The sequence below is a fragment of the Copadichromis virginalis genome, linkage group LG12 (assembly GCF_057382275.1).
Source record: "Copadichromis virginalis isolate Kocher_CV1m ecotype Utaka linkage group LG12, C_Virginalis_male_GT1.1, whole genome shotgun sequence".
In the NCBI taxonomy this organism is placed as follows: domain Eukaryota; kingdom Metazoa; phylum Chordata; class Actinopteri; order Cichliformes; family Cichlidae; genus Copadichromis; species Copadichromis virginalis.
This window is the reverse complement of record NC_140629.1, coordinates 6,007,699-6,033,784: the sequence shown is the minus strand read 5'-3', so window position 1 is coordinate 6,033,784 and position 26,086 is coordinate 6,007,699. Positions and strand designations below refer to the sequence as shown.

Genomic DNA, 26,086 nt, shown 5'->3' with positions numbered 1-26,086 from the left:
TGACAATGACTTTGTGGAGTTGTGTAAAGTCAGTGAAGCCTCATCTAAACATTCTTCACGGGTCAACCACCAGATTTCATACTTGACTTCAATGAGCAACTGTCTCAAACCTGGGACGCCAGAAGAGGGAGAAAGTCTAAGAGACCAGTTTGGTGAGCTTGGAGGCCCCCCCGCCCTCATCGTACTCCTTGCACTCCATCCGGGCCCTGCAGGCAACAACTAAGGCTGACAGCTCTTGAGCCAGATACAGGCAGTACAAGAGGCAGTCATACTTGGCCCCTATTCATTTCTTCAAGATAATCCTCGCTTAGGTTTTGAGCCGTTTTCTGTTCCAAGCGTCATTTTTTTTGTTCATGTTTACACAAGGTATGTATCCAATTCCCCTCCTCCCAAGGAGTTTGCTCTTGTTGTGAGGCCACATACCCAGCAAGTGTGTTTTAACATGCGTACGAGGGGTTCTGCTCTCCCAGCAGCTTTGGATGGTAGAGCTCAAGACCTGAAGTGACAAAGAAATGTGAATGTCTGACTCACAGAGAACTGTCAGTGCTCAATGGGCTGGATTAAGACGGAGCGTAGGACTGAGCGCACCCTGGCATGTTGACATGTTCTACTAAGTGCATTTCAAGGTGGATTTAGCCTGTTTGCTCTATTGTGGAGCGGCAGAAGAGAGACAATTGTTAAATGGGGCTGACTATTCTTGAGACGGCGGGTGAACTTTACTCCCACTGTCTGGGTTAGGACTGACACCGACTTCATTCCTAGGGTGAATGAGGCTGCTGTGGATCCTGGGGAGGTTCAGGGGTTTTCGGAGAGCTCGGTCCTTAACCAAACAAACACAGTGGAATTTCTGCCATTGTTGGTGCAGCGGGTTGAGTGACAGGGCTGTATAGCAGAGGTGCCTGTCAGCAGAGACAACTCAGGGTCAAAGTGGAACCGTCCCTCGTGACACTGCTTGATATTAACACTGAGCCACGTAGGTTATTTTCAGATAGACCCACAGAAATTGAGATTTATACCGTCACTAATGTTGACTTCTTTAAGCTTAAACATTCACCAAAATTCTCCAATATCCTTTTAAAAATGCTTTCAGGTGGATCTTTCCCCCTTTCAGTGACCAATGAGTCATTTATTTAAGGCACATAGCAGTAAATCAGTGGGCATCATTATTTTATTAGGGACAGTGCAACCAAATGTGTTATTACTTTACACATAAATTATGTATCACAAAGCTTTAACAGAAAATGACACTTCTCTATTTACAGCTACTAACGTTTGCAGCCAGGTGACATCAGACCTGCACTCTCCAGTTTTGGCTTTTAGTGCGGGTCATCATTAGCTGGCTGACCTGAAAGTTGAACCCTGACCCCCTGCAGAGCACAGCTGAGGCTAACTGGTCAAAACTTTGGCCTTGAGTGACTGATCAGCAACGAAAAGAAATGATTTAAGTTGGACAGAAAGTTTTAGTAAAAGAAAATACTGACCATTTCATTTTTGTGCGTGTGAACAGCCGTACTGTGTGTAAAATAACAGAGCAAATGAGACAAAGCAGAAGGGAAGTGGAGGGTAAAAAGCAAACAGACATTACAGTTACACTGATGGCCTCAACGACTTCCCTCACGCTGCCTTGGGCCCACCCTTGGGGTCTCTGAAGTGGCTCGTTAAGCACAGGAACATGGACTCAATTACCCCGGGCACCGCTCGGTGTTGCGTTGTGTTGGTTGGCTGCTTGGACGGTTCTGTCTCCCCCCCCCCTTCCCTTTCCAAAGGCCCCTGCCATGCAGTGCCGCAGCATATGAGCCCTCTGTGCTCGAAGTGATAGAGTCAAGCTGTTCCTGCTGAGCGGAGGTCAGGGTCCTTCAGTCAGCACCTCAGCCCTGAACAGAGCACACAGGAATCCCCACCACCACCCACCTCATCCCTCCCTAACCAGGGCAGAAGCTCTCTCTCTCTCCTCCAGCCCGGGTCCAAATAAACCTGGAAGCTCTCTCTCCTTCTCTCTTTTTCATCTCTCCATCTCCTGGCACGCTGTCACTCCCCTCATCGGAATCATTAATCAGACTGGGCAGATTAGACTTCAAATAAAAATAAACTACCCTGAGCACCCTCCTCTTAGGCACCTCCATTTCTGTAGCAAAGCCTCCTTATTGACAGGCCTCCTCCCTCCTCATCTACTTAATAAATCCAAGATGTCTACGGCAGGCAGCAGGTTGAAAACTTGAACACTTTGGCAAACTGTGGGGGTCCATTACTGCTTTATTGATATAAACAACTCACCTTATCTTCAAAGGTGATGACTCTTGAGAACTAACCTGCCATCCATGTAAATACACAACAGATAACCCTTATCAGCTTGGCTCCAATAAAGCCAGTCTGCCTTCCAGCTTCATTCAAAAGCACATATCTTTTATAGGGATTAAAGGGATTAAATGTGCAGCCTGAATGTATTCAGGTTTATGTTTTATCCACTGACTATCCTGTCTTTCATTCTTGGCTCCTCTCAAAAAAAGAAAAAGAAAAGGGGGGAGAATTGGAGTGCAACAGTGCCGCCTCTGGGTGAGGCTGAGTATTGCAGCTGTAATAAAGCTCTCACTCACAGCACTCTAATTAATAGATAGAGCTCTCTGTGCCTGGGATGTGGCATCCATACAGCTTTTGACAGTACGCACTGGTAGTTCCACTGCACTGCTTCCATGCATGTAGATGGTGGAGCGCACAGAAGGGAAAACGAAAGGGCTCTGCTGGGCCCTAAACAAGCAAGGGTGCCCCGGCCCAGGAGGTTGCTGGCTGACTGACAGGCGCCCCGTCGACTATTTGTGTGTGTCCATGGGAAATGGAACGGTGTCGCTGTGGCGAAGGCCCTGGAGCCATCCATCAGTGTCACGGTGGGGGCGGGTGGGGTGTATGGTATGTGTCACCTACAAGACTAATGGACAGGAAGTACAGCCAGAGAAACAACAATATTTGCAGAATATATATATTCAGAAGAACGCTCGGACCCAGTCTACATTTCTCGTGCGGTTTCAACAAAATTCTCACCGCGGGCCGTAATCCTGATTGATGAGCCTGTTTATTTAAAAGACGCTCACTCTGTAGCGGGCCTCTCATGAACCTCACATCTATAGCTGGGTGATTTTAGAGCATGTACACAACGTTTGTGTAGATTGTATGATAACAGTTGCGGTTATCACTTGCTGTGTCAGTGAAGATAACCTGCATCACCAGCCTGTGAAGAGACATTGATTCACAGGTTCCAGCCGCGTAAACATCGGGCCCTCTAGAAATGGAGAGCTAGGAGGAGAACGAGGAGGATAAACCTAGGCTAACTAACTTTCTGCTTTCACCCCGAGGAGCCTGCGTGCTCACTGTGTGTTCAGAGACCGAGGTGCTTAACCTCAGCAGCCAGTTACTGTGGCATCCAAGCCAGAGCGCTTAGTGATGTGGACCTTGACCACCTCCTCTGCACAGGTGGGGTGGATTCCAACTGTCTGTATCAGGTGAGAATATGTCGCCCCACACCTAAAACACAAAAACAAGTAGTCCCTTCAAGTTGCTTTTACTGACATTCGGCATGGAATCACCGTATCCTCATATTTTGTCTCATTAAAAAAAAGACTTTCAAATCAACAGTTAAATCAACTGAGGACCACAGGAAGATAAAAACAGTGTTTGTAGGTTGAAAAGGCTCCTGAGAGTGATCAGAGGATTGAGGACGTATTAACTTACTGGAAGCCCACAGCAAAGCCCTGTGCGACTTCTCCAGCGTTTGGACCAGTGAAGTGCAGACCCAGGATCTTCCCAGTGCCACCCTGCTCACATACCACCTGAAGCCAAGAAGCCTTTAGTTATTCAGCTGCTATATGGGGTTTAAAGTACCAACAGAAAAGTCTGCAGCCGAGCCTTACCTTTATGTAACACTGGCTGGCATCACGCTCTGCAACAGTGAATTCTAGGGGCTTGTAGAAAGCATGGTAGATCTATACATATCGTAGAAAAAGGAGAAATAGAAATATAGAATTATTTGAAATCAGTCTAAAAGGCAAGAGTCATGATGATCTCTTCTTTTGAAAAGGTAAAAATACTTTAAACTTTCAATTCCAGCAATGCAACAAATACCTGAACGCTAATCAGAATTAGATACAGACTTTGTTGTTTTTTTTAAATTGAGAACAAAAAATATATCAGGTCATAGGTCTGTAGCCTCTACTGTACTTTCTTTTACAATTAAAGTCTGCCTAAAAGAAAAGCACTCTCAGTGCTGCTTTAAGATGCTGATTGGATTTCAAAGTCCTCACAGACATGTGCATCAGCGCGTTTCATTCTACCGTCGAACGTGCCGACACAAGTCGTGAGGACCGTGCAGCTGTCGGGGCCCGGTGCTGCAGTTTCTCCTCAGATCTCAGCCTGCCTGTCATCACCCCATACACACCTCAATCAGGCCTCCTGCTCACCTGTCACTCACCTCCAGCAGCACCCAGCTCGGCGGCTAAACCGTTTATCAATGATCTTGTGCGGCTTTTTGCCCATCATCTGGCACACGCTGCACGTACACAAACAGATAAAATACGGCTTTGTGTACCCGTGTGTGCCACTGTTTGCTTAGGTGTTAGAGGCCATTGTGCTTTTTTATAATGCAGAATGTTGACAGTAACAAGCCGCTGGGCTCTGCCGGTGTCATTCTGTTTGAGCGTGTGTGAGACGCAGCTATTCATCGAGTATTGTCCCAGAAAATAAGACAACAATGGAGCGAAGGTATAGACACAGATGCAGTTTGTTGCCACAGCAGTTGTTACATTAACAAATGGTGTGGGGAGACCACCTCACAGACCACTTAAATTAAACAGATGAAACTTATATTAAATGACCTTTTATGTCAAGGTTTAAGTTGTTTTAGTACCATCAGTGACATCTTAAGTAATCTATCGGTTAACACACTTCAGTCACACCCTGAGTGAGGTTTTAGAAGAATGTTCAGCTCTAATCTATTTAATGTCTTTAATCTTAGTGCTTAGTGTGTTTTAGCTATAAGCATCCAGCAAGGGACTGTAGATATGCTTAGTCCTGCAGATATTTATTCACCTATGAAAAAAAAAATTAAATGTGGATATATGAAAATACTCCAAATCCATTCAGAAAATATTTTACCAATCAGCTGCCATGAGCTGCTTATAGCATATAGTCTTACCTCTATTCCATCTTTTCCATGCCTTTTCTCAGCCTCTTCCTCAGACAAACCTACACAGCTGTACTCGAGAGGGGTGAACACTGTGGTGGGCACCTGTCACACAAAATAAGAACACATAGAATTTAAAAAGTCCAAGAATCAAAATGTCCGTTCTATCGTGGACATCGTTTGGGTCGGATAATCTCAATACTCTGCTTTTTATGTCAAATCTTCCCCCCCAAAAAAAGGCTAAGAATGCGACATTATACAAATAGTGACACATTTCAAACAGATTAATATGGTGTGAACATCGCATCAAATAGACGGCAGCTTATTAGTCTTGGTCTTGTGTTAGTCTCTTGTAGGATGCGAACCCAAACAATCATAATAAAGCCTTCATTAAGACTTGTTGATGGATGATAGAGTATACATAGGAAGAAGAATGATGATGTTTTGGAAAATGCTGACACATTATGTTATGAATCATATGGGGGTGGATGGGGGAGTACATAAGAGACTCCAACCACGGAAACAGCAGAAATGATCATAATTACACACAAAAGAAGCGTAATGTATAGATGCAAAAGGCCCAACAAGCAAGAAAGGTGCTCTGTGTGTGTGTGTGTGTGTGTGTGTGTGTGTGTGTGTGTGCGCGTTTGTATGTATTTTTTTGCATTTCTGTGCGTCTTACGTTGTCGTAGTTCATGAGTTCAGTGCTTTGACCGGCCAGTCTGCGAGCCAGAAGCTTTCCAGCTTTAATGGCTGTCGGGGTCAACTCAGGACGCCCCTAAAGCAGAAGAAAATTTGAACTTAATGAATCTCCCCTCCCCCTCCCTCTCTCTCTCTCTCTCCCTCTCTCTCTCTCCCTCTCTCTCCCTCTCTCACACACACACACACACACACACACACACACACACACACACACACACACACACACACACACACACACCAGGCAAATTAAACAGGCCAGCTCGCAATCTGAGAAAGTAAAATAACATAAATCTTTAAAGGCCCACAAGCAAAATTTGACACTTGCGATGTCCAGTATACGACTCCAGTTCCTGCAGCTCTAAAACAAGATTTCTGCTCCACCCTGACAGTCTTGCTCAGACTGTCATTTCTTAGACTGAGCAGAAACAGTCATAATTACAGGCAAATCTACACTCAGCTACTGAGGTGCTGTTTTCTTGTCCATCGTACAGCAGCATACCAGTGACATGCGAGTTCAGACAATTCCACTTCAGGCTCTTGACTCTATAAGCCAGACATGCAGAACTTCACATGCAAACTTTATAATGCATACACCAATGATTTTTCTGTATTCAGTTAATAATGCAGCACAGATTCAAGGGCTCGTCTACATGTCCTCCTCACATTCTGTGCTCAGACTTTTATTCTTGTCTATTGGTTTACAGGTGGTCAGTCTCAGCTGTTATTTTCAGCAGTGTGTCTTGGAAATTTAAGTCATCTTAGAGATCTCCTGTTTGCACCAGTAACATTAATACATTAGCACAAATCCACAGAGGAAAAATCCTGAGTCAGGGAGTGACACAAGTGCTACACCTTTACACTGTCTCACTCACTTACAAAAACAATCTCTGCTTTTGTGTTTTTGCATTTATTGTTTTGAAAGGATGCCAAAAGAGACAAGCGCATGGCTCCGGATACATACACAGACAGACGTAGAACTGGAGTGAGCAGGAAACAGCAGGGCTGCAGGGCAATTCTAAAGGCATGACTTCAACCTGTTAAATTACCACCACACATCCTGTTGTCCAAAAGCATCTCCTACAATGTATGCAGCCGTGCTCTCTGGTATTCCAGTAAGTGTTTAAACACCAGACGGCATGCGTCATTATAATGCATTTCTTGGCACTCAGATAAGGGGGAAAGGAAAAAAAATCAAAGTGCTGGACTAATTGGGAGGGATATCAATCCTTGAGCTTTTCAAATGCTGTGTAAAGCTGACTGTCAGTTTAGGGTGCAGCACAACTGATCACAGCCAGCTGTCAATCAAAAAGAAGCTCTGCCGGTGTGCGCAACAAGGCTTGGAGGCAGGAAGGAAGTACAGCTGGTTGGGGGGGTGGGGGAAACCAACACATTAGATACTGCAGGTTTAACTAGTCTTAACACGGTTGGTTCAGTTTGGAACACCCAGTGCTGGTTTTGTTAAAGCCCAGCTCGCTGCACACCTTCACTTAATCAGAGTTCAGCTCAGTTTTGTAGGTCAAACTGAATGAATAAAGATGCAATACTGTAATATAGAAAAATGAAATGAAAGAAGAAGCTGTCAAAATTTTAATCATGCAAATTATTTGTCTTTTTTTATGACTTTCAAGATAGAAAACATATGCAGTTTGTAAAAGAAAATTCATTAAACTGTTTGTGTTATAGTACAATGTGAGAAAAGCTTTCTTTTCCTGGAGGTTACTCTGGTCCTGCAGTTCCATATTTGGCACGTACGTAATGCACAGAGATCCACTTTGTCCACACGAAAACAATAAATGGCAGAAAGGGTTTTCAAACTATACTTCGCATAGAAAATATTGCTATTTGGTGCAAAGAGATGCATTCTGCGATGATGTTGTCTGCAGTGATCATGCAGTAGAGAAGGGCAAAAAACATCAAAGGGATTCAAGTTAATAATTTTATTTTATTCGTTATGCTCAAGTAGTACTAAAATAAATTAAAAAAAAAAAAAAAAAAAAAAAATATATATATATATATATATATTTTTTTTTTTTTTTTTTTTTAAGCAAAATGAAAAAATGCTGTAGTCTTGCTGTTAGTGGAGACTTACATTTCAGAGCTTTTAAATATAAGCTGGCTTGTTGAAGTCATACAAAAAAAGACTTCTTGCTGTTCTTAAAGTTTTACTAATCTGATCTTGTGTGATGTGGCTTTTAGGTTTATTTCAAAAAAATGGCCTTTTTGCAGTTACTTCCTTTAATCTCGGCAGGTTCAAATATTTTGTTTTCAGCATTCATACTTTCTGTGTCAGTATCAATCAAGTGTTTACCTACTAAACATCCACCATTCTAGAAAATTTTAACATCCACAGTGTACAGTCTGGACAAATTTACAAAGTATTTATAAAAAGAGAATGACTGTAAAACATTTTTACATTAAATCTTTATTTTTATATTAGCATTAGTTGGAAGTTTTGTTTTTGTTTTTTGCCCTTCTCCCCCGTCCCTCTTCTCAGCTGTTTTTCTTTCCCTCTTTCTTTCTCCCCTTCTTTCCCCCAGTCAAGTCTGTCCCGTATTCAGCAAGTGAAAATAAAATAAAACAATAAAAGGTGAATCAAATGGACCATTACGGCAAGGCTGGGATGGTCAATTTGGTAAAGTAAATCCGTTGGGCATCTTTCTTTGCCTTTAGACAACAATTCTGATGACAAAAGAGCCAAACTGGACAGGCAAAAAAAAAAAAAAAAAAAAAAAAAAAAAGATTGTTTAGCTGCAGCGGTTTAAAAAAAAAATGCATTAGTTGGAAGGTAGTACATGTTCAATTTCATTTCTGACTCAGGATATATATAAAATACAAAAACACAAACGTTTCTATAGTCAAATTGTAATTTTGAAGAAACTAGAAATTATTTATTTTCTATATTAAGTTGCCTAATTTATTTTTATTTATATATTACTTAAATATAGTCTTATGCATTTAATAGTGCTTTTGGTTTGAAGTGTGTTTTAAAAGTAATAACCTACCAAGAGAAAAGTAAGTCCCTTATTAAGTCCACTTGGTGTCATTCTTAAATGTTCTAAACCTGGACCTTCTCTGTACTGTGAGAAAAGATTTTGCTTGAAATGCTGCAAGTTCAGAGAAGCTCTTGACCATCCACTTAGACAGTTCCAACTTTAGCTCGTCTTCTCTCCAGTAAACACCAGTATAAGAAATAATAGCTGTACCGTTTCAATCACAACAACCAGCTCGTACTTTGCTGACATACAATGATGTGATCACCACAGAATTACATTAACTTCATGTTAATATTTTGTGAACATCACAGAACTGAGGCATCTCTGGGCCAAATGTTTAAACTATGCAAAGTATTATACAGTCTATTGGGATTGGTGTGGACTTTCAGCCACTGTAGCATAGTGCTGTTTCTCCACTTTTAAACAAAGCAGTGTCTGCTGTTGACAAAGCTTACCTCACTGATGTCACCGAAAGCGTAGATGTTTGGCACCGAGGTTGACTCATCAGGACTTACGACTATTTTCCCCATCTCTTTGTTGAGCTGAACACCAAGCTTGTCTAGGCCCAGGGCTTTGGTTTCAGGAGCTCTACCTGAAGTTATTAAGAAATATTAGCAAAACAACAACAACAACAACAACAACAACAACAACAACAACAACAACAGAGGGGCATTATTAAATTACTACTGCATATGTATATATAAAAAACCTGTAACTTGAGTTACATTTTTATACCCAAAATTTCAGCCGTTACACTGGACCTCTGTGAGAAGTCTAGATACTAATAATCTGTGTGCTTGCTTAATAGTTAAGTTTGGCAGCACAGAAGCAGGAGAACACCAAAAAACACTGACATTTTTAAGGACCTTGAACATCTTTAATAAAATTTAGGAGAAACTCATTAAATAATTGTATTAGCATCTCAAATAGGATATTTTTTCCATTTTACATCACTGTATATTTAATATCTCTAGGTTTAAGATTGCCTTTTATTGGATAAATCTCATCTTTAAACAGTACCATTACCAGTGATTATAAGGCAAAAACTCGAAGTCTGGTCAGCTGATGAGCAGCTGTGCATGGGCATCCCCCTGATCCCTTGGGACATCCCAAGGTGCAATTTCTGACACTTCCTGGGGGATGGCTGACTGATGCTGTCAACACCAAGTCTCCATGGTGATGGAGCATGGACCACATGCTCCCCCATTCTCAGCATAGCTTTTTGCAACCTGCATGGGTAGCAATAATAAACACCCAGTCCTGAGGTGCCCATGTAGATGCTATCGGACAGCAAAAACAACAAACGCCTGAGACTCTTTTTCCTGGCTGGAGCCGAAGAACAACGTCCTTCCCCTTCCTCTCAGACTGGGGGGGTGGGGGGGCTATAGGGACCTGTCTAGGGCTCTACAGCATGTGTGGCTTAATGGGATTGAGAGCACAGAGAAGGAGGAGTCAAGGAAGTTAGCCAGTCATTACTTATTCCCGAGAGACTGAATTCTAAATATTTTCCTGTCCTGTGAGACCCAAACACTGCAATACTTGTCATTCTTGAGTTGGAATATTTTGTAGTGATTTGTAGCAAAACTTAGACATTGTATCTTTTTCCTGTTTAAATGAGGTTTTTTCAATTCAATTTTTAATTTCTGTATTATTAATTTAAAATTAGGAATACATCAGGTCCCAATTAGTATTTACAAGTATAAAGTAAAACACTACAAACTAGTTGTAATATACAAATGTATTTTATTAACGACTTAATTTATTAATGTGTAATTTCAAAAGTGTCATCACATGTGACATGAGTAATTTAACTGCATTTACTATAGCAACTCTATTTCATATTTGCATTTAGGAATGAATCGATTTATAAAAACTTATAAAGACTTTCTAACAAATCTGTAGCTGAAGGCCATGACGAGATATGGCTGACACAGCTGGAAGATTAGAGCTCTCGAGAATCTTCAGAAGTCAACAGGTAAAACTTAACCAGTTAGGTTTAACAAGTAGTTTACACCAGCCTGTAAATATGGTAATAAAACAGTATATACTGTGGAGTGTCAGACAATATTTAGGAAGGTTAAATTTTACTGTTTCTCACTTGTTTAGTATAGTTCTGCTTACAAGGAGACTTCTGATAATGATCTAGATCCTGTTTCAAAAGATTCATCTCTCCGACATAAATACATGTCTGTCACTGAGTTACTGTATACTTTAGATTATAAAATATTTTCACACTGGAATATTTTCCCATGTTGCTTGTCTGTGCTTTTCATTGTGTTATGGTGTCATAATATCTGTGTGTGATGTTTGTGTATTGTATGTACGGTCGGCAAGGTCTGTCATCTCAGTTGTGGGAAACTGCAACCGACAAATAAAAGCACTTCTCAATTAATCTAAAATGAAAAATTGTCCAAATTAGCCTATAAAAACAATTATCAATCAACTCTGAGCAGTAAGTACAGACTCTTTTTATATATCTGGTCTTTATGTGTGTAACTGCACAAGTTAAAATAAGATTGGATGCTTTCCTGATCAAAAACATAAACCATATAAACAAAGATGAAATAGATGAATTTTTCTTGAGGCATCAGGTTATACAGAGTAACTAGAAGAAAAAAAAACAGAGCACCTCAATGTATTTATTCTATAAACAAGAAAGAAATTATTTGTGTAAAACTCAAACCTAACACTATAATGTGACCGCCCATACTGTATGTATAGCTTCTGCTCTAACACCATACTGAACATCTTTCTAATAATGACCAATTTTCTCACTGAGTATTTTAATTTGCGTGACAGAATCCTGTAAGAACAAAATGTTTTCTGCCAACCTCAGAACACGGTCAGAGGGCCGAGAGCTGCTGGTCAAATGTGAGCACATGTAGCTTTTGGCAACAATCACACTTCAGCAACATTTTAATTGAAATGCGATGACAACTGTGGGCTTAGCTGACTGTGTTGCCAGCACTTTCAGTCAAATCGGATCAAATTACACTCATACAAGTGGAGCAGGTCAGCAGTGTTAAACTGAAGACTTACAAAGAAACTGAACTGAAACAAAATCTCATAAAACAGAAAAGAAAAAAAAAGGAAATGTTTTCCAATGACATCCTGGAGCAGTGCAGAGGACAGTGAGGAAGAAGACTAATGTGCCCACTGTCTGTATGCATGACAGGAAATGTGCAAATGTTATGTTTCCTGGTGTGTTTCTGTGGGCACACCTGGACAGAGGAGCGGCGGCCATGAGGTCAGGAAGGAGCGGGGGAAAGGTGGAGGGAGGCATGGACATAGAGAAGGATGTGGTAGACTGTGGTGATACGGTCCCCTGGTCCCCTCTGGCCTTTAATAACTCCACAGAGGCCTGGGACTCTGCCTGGCCTCTAGTGTAAGGCAGCAGTAAAGGGAAGTGGCCTTGTACTCATAACTCCTGCATCCACACTTCAAAGAGCAGAAGCTACATTGTTACTGGTTCTCACTTTACTGTATGGGAACAAAAGCTGTCATTGATATAGATACAGGCCTCAGAGGGGTTTCAGCTAGCGGCACCAAAAGAGAGGAAACTTTGACAATTTCTGGAAACCCGTTAAAACTACAGTGTTGCTGCAAATAGTGAAAAATGTGAAGACGATAAAAACAAGCCAAAAATACAGAGATGTTTTGTGTACGGGGAATTGGGAGTAAATTAATTTTTACACTTTGTTGAGTTCTAAAATGTAAAGGCTTTGAACTCTCGCTCTAAACAAAGAAGGAAACATGAGCTAAGCAATGTCTCACACATGTTCACAAGTGTCTGCTGATACGCGCGCTCAGTGGAAACATTCACACCATAAGTCTAACGCTGAGAGGACGACGTGGGAATTCAGTCGCGGGAGGGAAGAAAGAACGTCATCTCAGCTGCAGGGTCACGCACATCCTCGTTGCTGTCACACGCACTGAGCCGAGGGATCCCCCTTCTCTCTCACGCAAACACTCAAAACTTTTCTGGTCAGTTTTTTGGAAGCAGAGTGTTGCTTTTGAAAGCATGCAACACAAACAAACCCACAATTGTGGCCCTGATGGACGGTTATTCCTTCCATTGTTTCTCATGCTGCTGGTATAACAGAAGTGAAACGATAGAATACAGCATGAATAGATGAGGAGGAGGAAGAGGAGGAGGACTGCTGGTAATGGCAGGCGGAGGGTTATGAGTAGGGATGGCAGTGACAGATGCAAGGTTGGTTTCCGCAAGGTTGGCACAGGCAGGAAGGAGCAGAGATAGAGAACAAAGAGGGGAACGTAGTGACCCTGTGCCTGGGTGCATCCTCTCCAACCAGAGAGCCAAGAGTGGGTGATTAACACTTCCCCTGGCCATTCCCATCACTCAGTCTTTATTACTTTGTTTTCAGCCTTGATTCATGTGCTATCTGCTGACACTGCACTCTATTTTAGATGACAGAGAAACCGGTGGCAGTGAGAAAACAGTAACACCAGAGTTTCATTACAGGGATACGTGGTTACACTGAGAGACTATTAAATGTGGTCTCAGTAAAAGCTCTACAAAATAGAGAATAAGGAGTTACACTATATTGCCGAGCATATTCACTCGTCTGCGGTCACATGCATATGAACCTGATTGACATCCCATTTTTAATAGATGGGGTTTAATATGATGCCACTTCTTCTGGGAAGGCTTTCCAAAAGGTTTAGAAGTGTGTATATGGGAATTTGTGACTGTTCTTCCAGATGCACATTTGTGAGGTCAGACACTGATATTGGACAAGAAGGCCTATATCAGAATCAAGGCCAATATGTTTTCAAGGAACTCAAGGCTCACAACAGTCAGGTAGAGGTCAAGTCTAGAATCTTTATCTAACTTGTGTCAGAATCAAGTCAAGTCAGTAAGCACATAATGAGTTTCTAACTCTCCAGATCTCCAATTGATCTTCAAGATGTCCCTCTAACACACACAAACTCACCAACTGCCCATAACACGGAGTCAAATGTGTCCTTGTGCTCGCTCCCTGTCTGGGTGTCAGTCCAGGTGACCTGCAGGGCTCCTGAGGAAAGTTTGTCTACTCTGTTTGGGACAGATTTCCATGCGAATCTGGTCCCATGGGCTTCCATGTAGTCTGTCACTAGACCTGCCATTTGCTGTACGAACCAAAAGAGAACATCCAAATTCAAACATGGAAAAGTTTTCTATCACAATGCCCAGAATACAGAGAACCTGGTTCAGAGAGCAGTACCTGATCAAAACCCCGGAGAGCGATGCTGCGAACCATCACTGTGGTGTCCAAGCCGATGCCTTTGAGAAAGCCTGCACACTCCAGAGCTACATCTGAGCAACATCAGGTTGAGGACTAGAGCTGTTTTATTTTATTAGATGCCGAAAGGCAACAACTTCACCATTTGTCAGCTGATGATCAGCACACCTTACACAATGGCTTCATTTACCAGCTCTGTGGCAGACAAAAGGATACAGCTGGCTCCGACCACAAGTCTGCAAAACACAAATACAGAGAAGCTCTTAGCAAAACTAACAATGCAATAAAGATACATTTCATCATTTGCGCCGCTCACTTTGGCCAAATAAAACAAAACCAATCCAAAGCTAAAAGCTCAAAATGTTTTTACTTTAAATCCTCGAATTAGACAGGTGGGGAATTTTAAAACTTCATAACCTCGCGAGTGAGGACGTGTGAAGAAAATGCAGAAAACAGCGACAGTAAAAACTATGTGTGCTCTGTGCTCGCGTGTGGTCCAGATGAATCACGCTTGTAATCACGCTGAGATCTGTAGCGTTGAGGAGATCTAATTGCCGGCGTTTAGGCTAATCCCCGCAGATGGGGTGTGCCATGTTCAGGGCTCAAGTCCACCCATCTTCCTGCTGAGTGAAGGCTATCACCCTCATGGATGAGGCCCCTTTTAGCATCACAAAACAGACCTTCCTCCCTTACGTCTGCTCCACATGACAGCTCTGGTTGCCTGCGGCACATCCTACCCCTGTCCGTGCTATCACTAACCACTGAAAGCATCAGTGCCCATGTTCCCCACGTCTACGCAATGCACACCTGCACTTAACATGTATTGTGTAGTAGCTTAAAGAAGATTAGGCAAAGAGGTTTAGCTTGATTCCACACTTTCATCACTGAGAACCTGGTTCCAGCCCCCAACCCCCCATCACAACTCTTCTTCTGCTCCATTGTGTTTGACAGTACGTTTGACTGGTCTGTGCAGCTGCAACACATTCTTTTAAAAATACAAAACATTCTTTAAAAGGATGATGATGATTTGAACCTTTACAACCCTACTGACCCTCTTCAATAATGGCAACGTTTGAGGGAAACCAGAGGTTGTAAAATTCACATCAGCTTAGTAAACATGCATTAGGTTCACAGGCCAGAGTATCACCATGATTAAAAACAAGAAACAAAAAAATCCAGTAATAAAAGGAAAAATTCAAATCATTTAATCTTATTTAAAGTGACAAGTTGGACAGGGAGCCACCCAGGAAACATGTACATTGCTTGAGGCTTGGCTCCTGATCGCAGTGGTAGCGCGTTGATGGGGACTCTAACCAAGGCCTTTTTCCTGAGGAAGTAGCTGTGCTTTCAGCGGTCGGTGGCTGCCAGTTAACCTTGGGCAGCTCGTCAAAAGTCAGGAATAAGATACACATTTGGATATTTCTGTGTCCTTGTTGAGTATGTCGGCAGATATTGCTACAAAGGACAGTAGGAGTTTGATATTTTTCATTACAAGCTGCTTACTTGTCCTGAAAGTATTTCAGGTTGGCCACAATGTCATCTCCTCTCTCATGTTAGATTACCGCTGTTGGTGAGTCTGACAAAGGTTACAGCTGGATTATAATGTAACAGTATGACTGCCTTTAACTAGCATTTCAGTATTAAAGTCCTCAACATAACAACTGATGCATTTACTTTGAAAAACTGAGGAAAAAAAACTGAATGACACTGCATTTTAGCTTCAACTGTTTTTTCTGCAATTCCTACTTTTTATCAGAATTAGAAGTCATTTAAAATAAAAGGTATTTATGAGAATAATGCTGATGTAGTACTGTGTATTTACTGTGGGTGCAAGTTAACACTTTTGGGCCAGTTTCATAAAACTGTGTGTTTGTACAACAGCAAAAGCACTAAAGCTATGCATCCATGTGGGGAAGTTATAAAGGAAGTTATCATTCTAACTATGAATGGATGTAGACCAGCGGTCCCCAACCCCTGGGCCTCGGACCGGTACCGGTCCGTGAGTCGTTTGGTACCGGGCCGCGAGAGTTGAGGCTCAGGTGTGAAATGTGTGGTTTTCAGGGTTTTTATCAGTTTTCAGCGTTATTTTGTTATCGTTTTTATCGTTTACTCAGTTTTCCTGGGTCTTTTCACGTGTGTTACGAATAAATCTTCTTTTCTTCGGTACCGGTACTAGTTTTATTTTGTTGTATTTATCCGCGACACCTTAAAGGCCGGTCCGTGAAAATATTGTCGGGCATAAACCGGTCCGTGGCGCAAAAAAGGTTGGAGACCGCTGATGTAGATAATATTAATTGACAGTTTACATTAAGAATTGTGAAAAAGAAATGTGTTTTTATACACATTTTTGGCCTTTGACTTTTGCAAAGTGATGTTAAAATACATTCTTTGGGCCCAATTATTGCACTTTATTGCAGAGCTATGCGAGGCCGGGCTGGTATTTAGGTTACAGTACAGGGTTACACTGTTGACAATAAGCTGGCCCAAAAGAGGACCATTGACCTTGACTTATACAAGTGATGAGGTATAGAGTGGGGATTTGAAAATTCTCTAAAACCAAAACGGTGGGGTTTCTATCTCAAGAAAAATTTGCTTTTTACCACAGACTTGCTCTCAGTTTGAGAACCGCTAACGTAAATGATCAAGTGACAGTTTTGTCTCTGTACAGAAGCAGGTATCGTATGTGGGTCTATCCATGACTATGTTCATGTTTCATTCTGACATGTTGTGCTCTGCAACTGCGTCATTTCTCTAAAAAGACACGGAAGACCTCTTCATGCTACATGTGGTCCACAACACAGAACAAGGTTAGAGCCACTACAAAAACCCAAATACTGTGCCACACCAGTATCAATGTCCTGTTGGCACATGCTCACTGTTTTCCTCTGATAGCATGCTGATGGCTGCCAGGTAGGGCTGGACTCTGGCCCCGAAGCCAGATCTGTCATTTGTGTGTGTGTTTGCTTCAAGGTCCATTAGACACCCATCACTCGCTTTGTAACCCCCTTCTACACGAGCTCTGCCTCCAGCAACAACCTCCCGGACCTCACCTACACAGCTGATGCCTCAACAAGACAACACCTTCGGCTCACGCTACAGTGTGTGATTAAGTTCCTGTTGCGAGGAGGCTAATGCTAATGCACAACTGTGCCTGCGGAGAAGTCGGAGGACTCCACTAACCAACGCTCGCTTACATCAAAGGACTTCCTGAGCTCAAGTGGTCTCCCTGAGTGGATAATTCAGTTTCACACACAAATATTTGATGGTGTTTAACAAGACAATGCAACAGGTTGCTACAGTCACAAAACCAAACCAATAAAATCGACATTAAAAAGAAAAACATTTGTAAATATGAACAGTTAATAACTACATGCTTATGTTTATGTGGAGCTTTATTATCGGAATAATTATTTCTGCTTATCTATCATCACAAAGCAAACAACCTCCGCAGCCAGGTACACCACAACCACTAGTCACCATCTGCGCGATGTGCCAAGAGGAAACGTCAGGGAAAGACCAATTAACCAGGTGGTGACAGGCACTAAATGGCTGGATTAAAGGGCTTGTTCTCTAAAGGTCAGGATGCACACTGCTAATCTGAATCATGAGGCGAGGACAGGCTGACAGGAAGGGAGAAAAACAAACTGCATGTCCCTGATGAATGATTACAGTGCGTGACAGGCGAGATGTGCCATGTCAGCGAGCGAGGTAGCTCGGTGGGTAGAGCGGCGAGAGAGCTGCAAAGGTTGGCGATTCTATTTTCACTGTAGCGTAATGTATAGAGAACGATGACGACAATCCTGTAGTTATTTGGAAGCAGCAGCAACATGGAGGCCACATATGAGATGTGTGTTCGTGTGCACTCACGTTTTTCCAGGAGACTTCTTCAACCAGAATATGTCGTCACTGGTGATGCCATGCTCCGCTGCTCCAGGAATCTGCAACAACAGTTAAAGCTATGAACAAAAATATCAATCTATCAGTCAACAGGTCTGCAGATAATGTTAAACACAACAAAGGGGGAACAGTTTCCTTGAGTGTGGCATATTAGGTCTATGGCATATTTACATTAGTGGGGTATTTGGGCCGTCCACCTGTGGCGATCACAATGTTCTTGGCAGTCAGGATGGTCTATAGAAGAGGAGAGGGAAGTGATAAATAACAGCTTTTGTTCATTTCCTTCAAAACATGAGGAAATGTCAAATGAAAGCAAGTGGTCCCTGCAGTATTCAGCATTATGGTGTTGATGGAAGCGGCGCTCTTTGTGAGTCTTCCATATTTTCCATCATATATACAGAGTGCACCCCACCTCTCGCCTTATAGTAGCTGGGATAGGCTCCCACCCCCCCGAGGACCCTGAATTGGATAAGCAATAGAGAACGGATGGACTGATGGATATATACATACCATTAGATGCTCATTTGAAACACGACTAAAATTCAGACCACTGTACACACTCCATTTCTGACATATTTTCTCTGTTCTTGACTGCGTATGATGTTAAAGATAGAGCATCTCCTTAATATGATCAAGTCAGGCTTAAAGCTCTAAATGGGAGGACAGACGCTTGTAAACTCTTTTGTTTCCAAGTAGAAGAAAGCTGGATTAAAGGAAAGCAGGGCACTACAAAGGGTTGTTTTAGACCATTGATGATGTACAGCACCAAAGTTTAGTATAACCTAAACAAGGCTTATGTGGAAATTATCATAACAGATCCTCTTTAACGAGACATCGAAACTAACATTCTTTTACTTAAATGTACATTTCATAATATACCAGTGAAAACAAGAAAAATTAAACGACTTAAAGAAATACTGTTGACATTAACCTGTTAAAATGGGATATACGCCACACGTTATATTCTCAGTAACCAACAGCCAGTTTCAGTTAATATTGCAGCCCACCTCCTTCCCTGCTTTACTCAGTCCTCTGACTGTGTGCTCATCCACCAGACTTCCTTTAAGGTTCATATATTTCACCTTCCTGCAAAACAGTAAACAGTATATATATATTTTACGTAGTATTAAATGATGTTTATTGAAGAGAACACGAAGCAGCATAAGTGAACCTGTTCAAACACTTGCATGTTGTATCTGCTTTGCCTGTAGTTAAAAAACATCCCCTTTTGGCTAATTGTTATTTAAAAAAAAAAAAAAGAATTCCTATAAGTAACATTAACACTCGAGTCCAAACAAATGATCTCACTGGATTGAAAGCTTTGTGGTTGAAGCTTGGGCACATTCACACAGGTTAACACCTGTTTGCCCTACAGCCAGTCACTCTATCAACATGTGGTCACTGACGATCAATCCTTCAGCTGTGTGGTGTGTGTAGCAGAAATGTACAGCCTTCAGCAATATGACGCCATGAAGAAGAAGAAGAAAAAATGGAACTAGGCTGGTGTGTAAATATTTATAAGTATCTTATGGGAAGTATAGAATGGAAAATTAACAGGGAGGAATAAAGAGTGTCACGTGAAAAACATTTCATATCTATTTTACACACTAATTGTTGTAGACAATATGAAACATATGCAATTTTATTAAGAGTTCCACGATTATTTCAAATATTAACATTTATTGCTGCAAAAAAGCAAATAGACTGAGGAGTGACTCACTATGCCCTTTATTAAAAGAGTTAACTAACTGAAACATCACTGAAACCAGTAAGTTAAATAATGATAACAGCTGATCTGCTGTCACTCACTTGTCCTGCAGCTGAACTCTGTGGCCCCAATTTAGCGACTTGACGTGGTTGTGAACAGCCTCAGCCATGGTGGGCCTGGAAAACACACCAGGGGTAATGCTATAAACCAACCACAGCACTGCAGCAAGAAACAATGCAAAGAGGGAAAAGAAAGACCAGACTGCTGGGATTTTAAACACTTTAGAAATTATTTTTAAAGACAGACCAACTAAAGTTTTAATGCATTTTTTTAATTTCTTAATTTTGTCTTTTTTTTTAAGGAAGTTTGAATTTATTGATTAAAAATGAGTACGAACCTGCAGAGGAAAAGAGGACACACCTAAACCTGTCTTACTGTACTTACATCACTAGATGGTGCCACTGAGCTATTCATTCTGTGCTATCTCCAGGTGAGACATAAGAGCAACTAAGCTTGGGTGAGACCTACCAGTCGTGGGAGACTGTGTCTGGGATCTGCCAGCCATACTTCTTAGCATCTTTGACTGCAGTCCCAAGTAAAGCAGCCTGATGCATGAGCTTCTTAGGAATGCATCCCACATTAACGCACGTACCACCAAGACCCCACTTGGTACCTGTTAGACAAAGTGAAATACACTCAGTCTCATCTGTAAATCTCAGTGTTTCAGTTGGTAGAAATAACTGAAAAACTATGCTCTGCAAAATGTACTTCACCTTTGGCAGATGGTTCCACATAATCTAACACAGCCACTTTCTGTCCCAGTTGTGCCGCTGCAAAATGTTATCATATTGTTAGCGGGTTCCTCAAAAATGCCTCTGGAAAAATTAAAGAATAACAAGGATAACACCTCACCTTCTTTGGAACAGGCAAGACCTCCAGAGCCCCCACCAATAACCAACAGGTCATAGTCGTTCTTCCCTGCATGAGAATATAAAATCAATAGTAGACACAGTATAATTTTGAAGGGTGGGATAGTTGGGGGGATTGATACAGCATATTATTGTGATATTTTACATGGGGATATAGTAACAACAAATATTGATATTTTAAGAAATAAACTGAAATACTGCAAATTAGAGGGCTCATCTCCCACATTGCCATCCTGAGATAATAATAGCCGAGCAAACTTACATTCAATCGGCTTGAATAAAAAACATCTAAACGAGCTAATGACTCAGTCACATAAGTGCAAAAAGGACAGCAACTTGCTTGCATCTACAAAAATAATAATAATTCATAAAAATGGTGGCTGACTCTTGATTGTATTGACTTTTTTCATATATTTTCAGTGACTGGAACTTGAGGTGAATTGTTGGCCACAGCTTGAGGGTGTTGCACGCTCAAGACCATTTGTGATTCCAAGGTGATTGCACAGGTCCCCTGATAGGAGTCAACCTTTCTGCAAACAGCTGCAGTCTGACTTGGACTGACTCGCAGAGCGAGTGTCAAGGTTTGCAAATAATTGCCGTCTAATTTATAAATGCAGACAGAAGCTCAACTTGAGGGGTCTTGACTCAACCCTGGCTGCCAGCTGGTCATGTTTCCATAGAAAAGGAAGACTGAGTACGTGTGAATTTCTGTCTGTGCAAACAGCAACAGAAATGTGATTTTCGATGATTTATCACAGAAGATGGCTGTATGGAAACTTGACGCCATTCAGTCGCAGACTGCAGACTGACTTATTGCAACATTTATGGCAGGTTTTAGTATCCGTGTTGCTGTTTGCCAAACACATTTTAAGTGAGTGAAGTATTGTGATTGTGCAGCGTTTTGTGGGGCGTCTGGTGATTCTTCTAAGAATTATGTTATCAGTAGGGTTGTGGATCTGTTACTGTTGTACTGACAGTAACACTTTTAAGTTGAACTTCTGTACACCGTGACACTGGATTTGAAAACATTCCTCAGTTGACCTCAGTTGAAAGATTTCCGTCACGTGTTAGACTAAACAGCGTCCACGGGAGGTACAGCAGTCTACCTTCCTTTCCACTTGAATTATTTTACAAGACAACTTTAACTATTAATATTAATTATCATTATGCTGAAACGTCGTGTCTGAATTTAATCTTAAAGTAAACATGCTGTCGTTATATAAATATTCCCCCAAAACACATGAGGGTGTAGTTAGAGCGTTTTACGGCATCTATATTGACAGTGCTATCATGTATTGAGACACTAACTGTTAACTAACGATTGTTTGAACAACTAGGTGATGAAGCTCCTGTTTGGTAATATAAAATTCAACGAGTTCTCAGGAATTAGCCAGTTACTCATCAGCGCAGTATCTACCATGAAAAAGAGCGTTTTCCAGTGTTACAGAAACTAAAACTGGCATAAAGTGACCATGAGTTAAAGAAGCTACAGAAATGACCCCGATAACATTAAATAACAGGACTTCCAGTGTTGCTGGCGACATTTTCCGTTCCGTCTGTTGACAGGAAAACGCTTTCAGTTGTTGATACCATCAAATTTAAATACCTGTTCATGTAGTCCCAACATAATAATTTTACCTCACCTGTCAGTTTTCTTGAAAATATGTGCAAACAATTAATCCTTTTCCACCGGTGTCTGCCTCTGTACAACGCGGCCATGTTGTTATTATGAAAGGACCCAGAACGGGACGATGGTGGCTAGAGACATGCCTGCAAAGAAATACTGCATCATTATTACAACTGCGTTTCACTTAATTTTTTACGAGTAACGTAATAAATATTAATGAATTTAATGGTGTAATTTTGAAATAATCTTAATAATATAAACTATTAATTTATGTCTAATGAATAAATGTTCATACACGAAAATGGCTATTAATTTACATTTCATCCGTATAAGTCAAAATACGGAGGAAATTTCTTTGAACATACAGACTGTCTGCGTTAGGATTATTTAGTATTTCGTCAAAATGACTGGTAACCTGAACAATATTTAACTGAAAGAGATGCACTGTTTGGTTCAAATAAAATAAAACTAACTTTCATCTTCTTTATCAAATCTGCATCGTACAGTATAAATAAATAAATAGTTAATTATCTCAATTACTGACATAATTAGGTTTGGCCACACTACGCCAGCAGGGGGCCCCCAAGACCACATGACATGCCATATTTTAGTGGGTTCTTGTAAAAGGTAATCATACCGGAGAAAGCACAATATTTTCGATAAATATGTTAACAGACAACTTAATGAGACTAATTTGATGATTTTCACGATTGTCACTGTCCGAGCTGGGCTCACGTTTATGCACAATCAAAAAAATAAATTAATTAAAAAAAATTGGTGGGCTGCAATATTAACTGAAAAGATTTGTCCCTCTCAGGAATTAAATACTATTTATTCATCATTAACGTTTATCATTAATAGCATTAGTTAACCAGAAGTGTCAAACAAACCTTCAGTTCAGTCACTGTGTGGTGAGCTTAGGTAATGTTTAAAAACCACAGGTATTATTGTTGTTACTCTCCTGTCAGTTCCTTAGTCAGACTGTTTCATTTATTTAATATCGTCTATTAAAAAACATTTTCTTTGTGATGCAAAAAATAATATTCAGGCCTTTTTTCAATTCTTTGCTTCTGTTTTGTTCATTTGTACACTTAAAAAACAATTAAAACAGTCAACTGGTTTTAAAAATTCATTGTCTGATGGGTTATTTCTTTCCAGAACACTACTAATCCACAAACCACTAAATAATGGTTGTATTAAATGCATAATGCACAAATTATCACGTATGCACGAAATGTTAATATTGGTGATGCTGGGGTACGCACTTTCTGATGGGTTTGGCTAGGGATGGGGGCCTTAAATGAAATTCTACTCATAAAACTTTGGGCTGGCTCTGGTCACATAAATAATATTAATATTACATACATCACACTTATTAGATTTTTCATGTGTGATCTGGAGAAGAACATGCAGTTATTTGTATCTGAATTAACTGACTAATTATCAGTTCAGGGTTTATGATAATACTGCCCCAGTTATCTACACCTTTTATTTACAAAGTGAACAGGATGGGGCTTTGTACTGACCCCCGTGGAACGCTGTTTGTGATAAACCAGACTGAACGACGTCAGCGACTATTGCATGAGTTCCACCAGAAAACTGTGAAGCTAGTTACATTTTTTCATGTAAAAATCAATGACTCTTAGCCCTCTGTAAAAAAAAATATTAGAGTCCACCGTGTGAACAATGCAACACTCCTGTTAGTCTAGAGAACAGATTTTGTAATTTTCTGTCTTACATGCTGCAGTGAAGGTGCTACATCATGCTCTAAAAACAAAAGTACAGTGTTCAGATAATAATTTTTCTGAGCACTAATTTATAAACCATTACCAATTGTTGTAACTTGTCATGTGAATTACTGTTCACAGTATAAGTGTGTCTTAACACCACATTAAAGCATATGCATAGTTAATGACACTAATGATGGCTATGAGATCTAGGATCCTGGTTGTGGTGCATCCTATGTAGTGACACAGCTTATTGAGAGGACTAAATGAGTTAATGTTATTTGTTCCACGTGTGCCCAGTGAGCTGCAAAACATCCTGTGTGAAGGGTGTATATGCACAAATTCCTTTGCCAAAGGTTAACATGTGTATGTGTACTTGACCAAAAAAAGTCCTGTTTTTCTGCATTAGTAAAATAGTGAGATCGTAATTTTTAAAAATGGCCTTCTTGTTCTGAATTCACACAATATCTTAAAAGAGATGGAACCTCCTTTGACTTGAAAGCTGGATTTCATTCAGAATAAAGACCCTCTTGCTTAGATTGCTGTTTTCTTTGGGTACAGATTTAAAACACTAACCCCGGGAGATACCAGCATCTTTGTCTCTTGAACAGTTTAAGCTCTTGGTTCAGTTACAAATGGAAAACATTAATTTTGTAAGGTTTAAAAGAGGGACTCCCCCCTCATGTACCTCACAGTGGTTTGTTCCACTACCTACAATTCCCTAAAGGATGAACAATGTGTGAGACACTATTTTCGTACTTCGTACAGGTAAATATGTTTACCATTGTAACCAGACTATGTCTTATTACAGCGCCATTATCTGACTTGTGCTTCACTGGGGCCCCATACTGTTAAAGGGCCGCTGGAGGCTGGAAGTCTGTGCACATTAATAACTTTATAACTCAATGTTCAACTGCTTTTGTTTGGTTCTTATTTTTGATATTAATTTATTTCCCACGGGTCTGTCCACCCCATTTCAAAACCTCTGGATATGGCCCTGCTTCTGAGCCTCCACATGGCTGGGCTAAATGCATTTTAGATGATTGGCCTTATAGAGCTTACAGAAAATGTCCAGTGAGCGGCAGTTCTCTGGGTGAAAATGCATCGTTGATGACAGAAGTCATAAAGGTCAGAGGAGAGTAGTCTGACTGCTTTAAGCTGACAGGAAAGCAACAGCAACTCTGTTACAACCAATGTGTGCAGAAGAGCACCTCTACACCATGACGTGCAGAACCTTGAATCAGAAGACATCAGTCAGCTAAGAACAGGAAACTGAGGCTACAGTTCACACAGGTTCATCAGAATTGGACAGTTGGTCAGATGAGTCCTGATTTCTGAGCACGTTCCTCATGTGCACTCACCGGACTCTCCCCATGTTTTAAATTATTATTGTGTTGAAGTAAATTTTAAGTTAATGTGAACATTCCTGGTGTAACAGAAAGCATTTTATCAGGAAGGTGATTTCAATACCATGATGAAATACATTTCGGAATTTTGCTATCCCACTTGGTATCAATAATCCACTCAGTAATTTTCATTGAAAATATTTCTTTGGTTGAAAGGTAGTTCCACAGTAAAATTTTCCCTGTGAGAATTAAATGAAACTCCGATGTGAGTGAATAACCTGGGTGGATTCATCACACATGATATAAAACAAGACTCGGAGCAGAGCAAAGAGTTCTTTCCAGGCATGATTTATTGAAAACACACCAAATTTATATTCTACAAACCAGTATTTTTCCGTTATGTTTAACAAGCGTAATAATTGCCTCTGGGTATTAGTAAAATTAACATACATTCTGTCACTGTGGCATCGCCTCTGCTCGCTACGAAAGCATTAACAACTGTACTCCTCTAGGAAATCAAACCAATTCTTCCAACAAGTCTATCTTTTTAAAAGTTTATAATACAATGTAATAGAGGGCAGAAAGCCACCAACAGTCTAAACTACTCAGGGGCTGGGAGTGGGTGAGGGTCGGGCTGGGTGTGGTGGTGGTGATGATGCAGGATCCATGAAGTAATGGGCGGAGTCGAGGGAAAAATGAGAAGAGGGGCTGACAGGGGGGGAGGAGAAGGTGAACATAGGGAAT

At 40.9% G+C, this 26,086-nt stretch overlaps 1 protein-coding gene across 1 annotated transcript; it reads right to left on the bottom strand.

Moving 5' to 3' along the window:
• Window positions 1-1,150: 1,150 nt before the first annotated feature.
• txnrd2.2 (thioredoxin reductase 2, tandem duplicate 2) lies at window positions 1,151-22,370 on the bottom strand. The gene is made up of 17 exons (XM_085474493.1): window positions 22,286-22,370; window positions 20,626-20,691; window positions 20,487-20,543; window positions 20,242-20,386; window positions 19,815-19,889; window positions 19,013-19,091; window positions 18,177-18,239; window positions 17,976-18,046; window positions 14,325-14,344; window positions 14,091-14,182; window positions 13,821-13,995; window positions 9,321-9,457; window positions 5,853-5,948; window positions 5,183-5,275; window positions 3,903-3,974; window positions 3,724-3,821; window positions 1,151-3,516 (listed from the first exon to the last, which is right to left on the bottom strand). The coding sequence occupies exons 1-17, from the start codon at window positions 22,359-22,361 to the stop codon at window positions 3,387-3,389; spliced, it is 1,545 nt and encodes a 514-aa protein (XP_085330619.1). The 5' UTR covers window positions 22,362-22,370; the 3' UTR covers window positions 1,151-3,386.
• Between the last annotated feature and the right edge of the window lie 3,716 nt (window positions 22,371-26,086).